At 45.4% G+C, this 2,755-nt stretch overlaps 1 protein-coding gene across 3 annotated transcripts in view; it reads right to left on the reverse strand.

The window, feature by feature from the left end:
* Otud5 (OTU deubiquitinase 5) overlaps nt 1-2,755 on the reverse strand; it is a 34,855-nt gene that overhangs the window by 9,173 nt on the left and 22,927 nt on the right. For all 3 annotated transcript variants that reach the window (XM_023717820.1, XM_012515243.2, XM_004633545.2), the window contains exons 3-5: nt 1,838-1,902; nt 1,595-1,751; nt 1,347-1,495 (exon numbers count right to left, since the gene is read on the reverse strand). In XM_023717820.1, coding sequence (XP_023573588.1) covers nt 1,347-1,495; nt 1,595-1,751; nt 1,838-1,902 — 371 coding nt within the window. The remainder of the gene's footprint in view (nt 1-1,346; nt 1,496-1,594; nt 1,752-1,837; nt 1,903-2,755) is intronic.

Genomic DNA, 2,755 nt, shown 5'->3' on the forward strand with positions numbered 1-2,755 from the left:
AAAAAAAAAAAAAAGGAAGATAGCTCAGCAGCATAAGCACCTGCCTGGCAAGCACAAGATCCTGAGTTCGACCCCTAGCATGAAAAAATAAAAAATAAAATAAAAGATTATTTTAAAAAATTACAAGGAATCAAATGGGACAACAAAATATAAGGTGATATTCTGGAAAGGATCTTAGAACCGGGAAAGGTCATCACATAAATGAATCAGATGTCTTTTTTTTTTTTACTGTGGAACTGGGGATCGAACTCAGGACCTTGTGGTTGCGAGACAGGCGCTTATGCTGCTGAGCTATCGCCTCAGCCCTCAGAAACGGTCTTTAGTCAATATACCCATAAATGTTCTATTATAGTGGATATTCCGATGATAGCTGACTCGGATGGGTTCATCCTCATTTTGATGGATCCCATAGAATGTGTTGGTAAGTTCTGCAGGTTTCACTAGTCATGACAAATGTTCTATGCTAATATGTTAATAATACTGGGGCATATGGAAACAGTAATATCCATGTAGTAATTCTGTAAATTAAAAGAAAACAGAAATCTCCCTCTACCGTAGGGTGTGTTAGTGTTAGGGTGTTTTGTAAAATGAGGTAGGAGCATTTTCTGTTTGTAGGAAGTGAAACCTGAATGAAAGACCTCAAAGTCTTCCCCAGCTTACTACTGTGGGGAGCCACACAGGGTAGAAAGAGAAAAGCAGCATGATGTAGGAAAATGCACCTACGAAAGTCCCAGGGCTGGTGCAAAATGCTTTCTGTACTTAGCCAAGTTGTATCCCAGAGTGCTCATACCATGTGCCCTAAGTCCACAGCCAGTAAACAGCAGGCCAGGGGCCGGAGAGCTAGTTCAGTGACTCAAGCGCCTGCCTGGCAAGCACAAGGTCCTGAGTTAATTCCCAGTACCAAAAAAAGAGGGAAAAAAGACAGTGGGCCAGCCTATAGTCCAAGTTTCTCCGGCCCTAGCTGTTTATAGGTGCCATAGAATCTCGGAAGATCTAGGTAGACACCAAGACATCCAGGCCAAGCCCTGAGCTTAGTATCCCCCAAAGGACCCATATCCTAAAATGCCACCCCTCCTCACTAGGCACAAAAGACAACTCAGTCAACTCAGGGACAAGCCAAGTGAAACCACAGAAAGAGCCAGAGATTTCACCACGTAGTCCAGACTGGCTTCAAATTCATGGTAACCTACTGCCTCCGCCTCTTAAAGGCTGGGATTACAGTTGTGTGCCACCACACCTGGTAAAGTCTGTAATTTCATGTAGATGTGAGATCTCAGGGGAGGCCCTAGGAGAAGAAAGATGTTGTCCATATCCAGCAGCTATTCTGGGCACAGGAGCCCACTTACCCCTGGTTTGAACGATGGCAGGCCCAGCCCCACACCAATAGTGGCCTTGTTAGGATTCACCACTGAATTATAGTGGATATTCCGATGATAGCTGACTCGGATGGGTTCATCCTCATTTTGATGGATCCCATGGAATGTGTTGATAGGTTCTGCAGAGAAAAAAAAAGGAGGGAGCATCCACGGGGGGCCAGGTATGGCAGGCTCAGACCAGGTAGCCTTAGTCCCTCACCTACCCACTACAGAAGTACCTGTGCTGTACTGGTACACCTCCACAGGACGGTTGTACATCTCCGCCATGGCCTGCATCTCGATGTGGTTCCCGTGGCAGTTGTTTTTCCGCTTCCGGTTGATGTAGGTGGTAAAGTCCTCTGTGACGTAGTTGGAGAAGTAATCAGCATTCTTCATCTACAGAACAGATTGGGAGATGTGAATTTACATACAAAGAAGATCCCTCAGCCCATCCCTTGCCAAATGCTACATCAATGCCTCACCAGGTAGTCCATACAGTGCTTTCGCACAACTTCGTGCATATCCTGGTCTCCATATACCTGGTCAGCTGGGGACAGAAGAAAGAAGAGGCTAGGTTGAGAGCTGTCACACAGAAGAGATCTGAGTCACAGAACATGTTTGAGGGAGGGGAGGCTAGGGGATTAGGGAAGCCCTTTCTTACCCCAATGCCTGGAGAATCCTTACCCCTGTGGCTGGAATGGGTCATGGAAAAAAAGGCAGACAGGGACAATCCTGACCAAAAGGGTGAGACTGATACAATAACAGGTCTTTCAAGCACATGACTGTTTAGGGTACACCTGATCAATCAGACAAATGAATAACCTTCGAAGTCCAGTAAGTTACACAATCCATTCCACACTCCTTAATTCCCACATGAGACTGAAGTTGAGGGAAATTTCATGGTTTGCCCAAGGTCACAGAGACTCCTTCTGTGCCAAAGTCAACTCTGGAATTCAGTTTTCCTTGCACCCAGGAACCAGCATGGCCTTTGCAAGTTAAATTAAAAAGATTAGCCAGGTATGGTAGCACACGCTGTAATCCCAGCACTGGGAAGGCTGACGTAGGAGAATCACTGCAAATTTGAGGACAGCTTGGGCTACAAAGTGAGTTCAAGGCCAGCCTGAATGGCATTATGAGACTGTCTCAAGCCCCTAATCAAGCAATCAATAAATAAAACAAAACACCTAGCTAGAAATGCAGCTCAGGGGTAGAATATGCTAAGCAAGATGCCTTGGGTTCAGTCCCCAGGAACAAAGGAAAAAACGAGGAAGAAAAGAATAGGAGGTATGAAAAGTATAAAAATGAAGTATAAGAAGTAAAGCCATGCTGTTATGTTGAGCTGTAGGGGACTCAGGTCAACAATTTCTGACATTGCCAGTCAAGCAGAAGCCCCAATACTA

Source organism: Octodon degus, unplaced genomic scaffold, assembly GCF_000260255.1.
Source record: "Octodon degus isolate 3935 unplaced genomic scaffold, OctDeg1.0 scaffold00055, whole genome shotgun sequence".
Lineage (NCBI taxonomy): Eukaryota > Metazoa > Chordata > Mammalia > Rodentia > Octodontidae > Octodon > Octodon degus.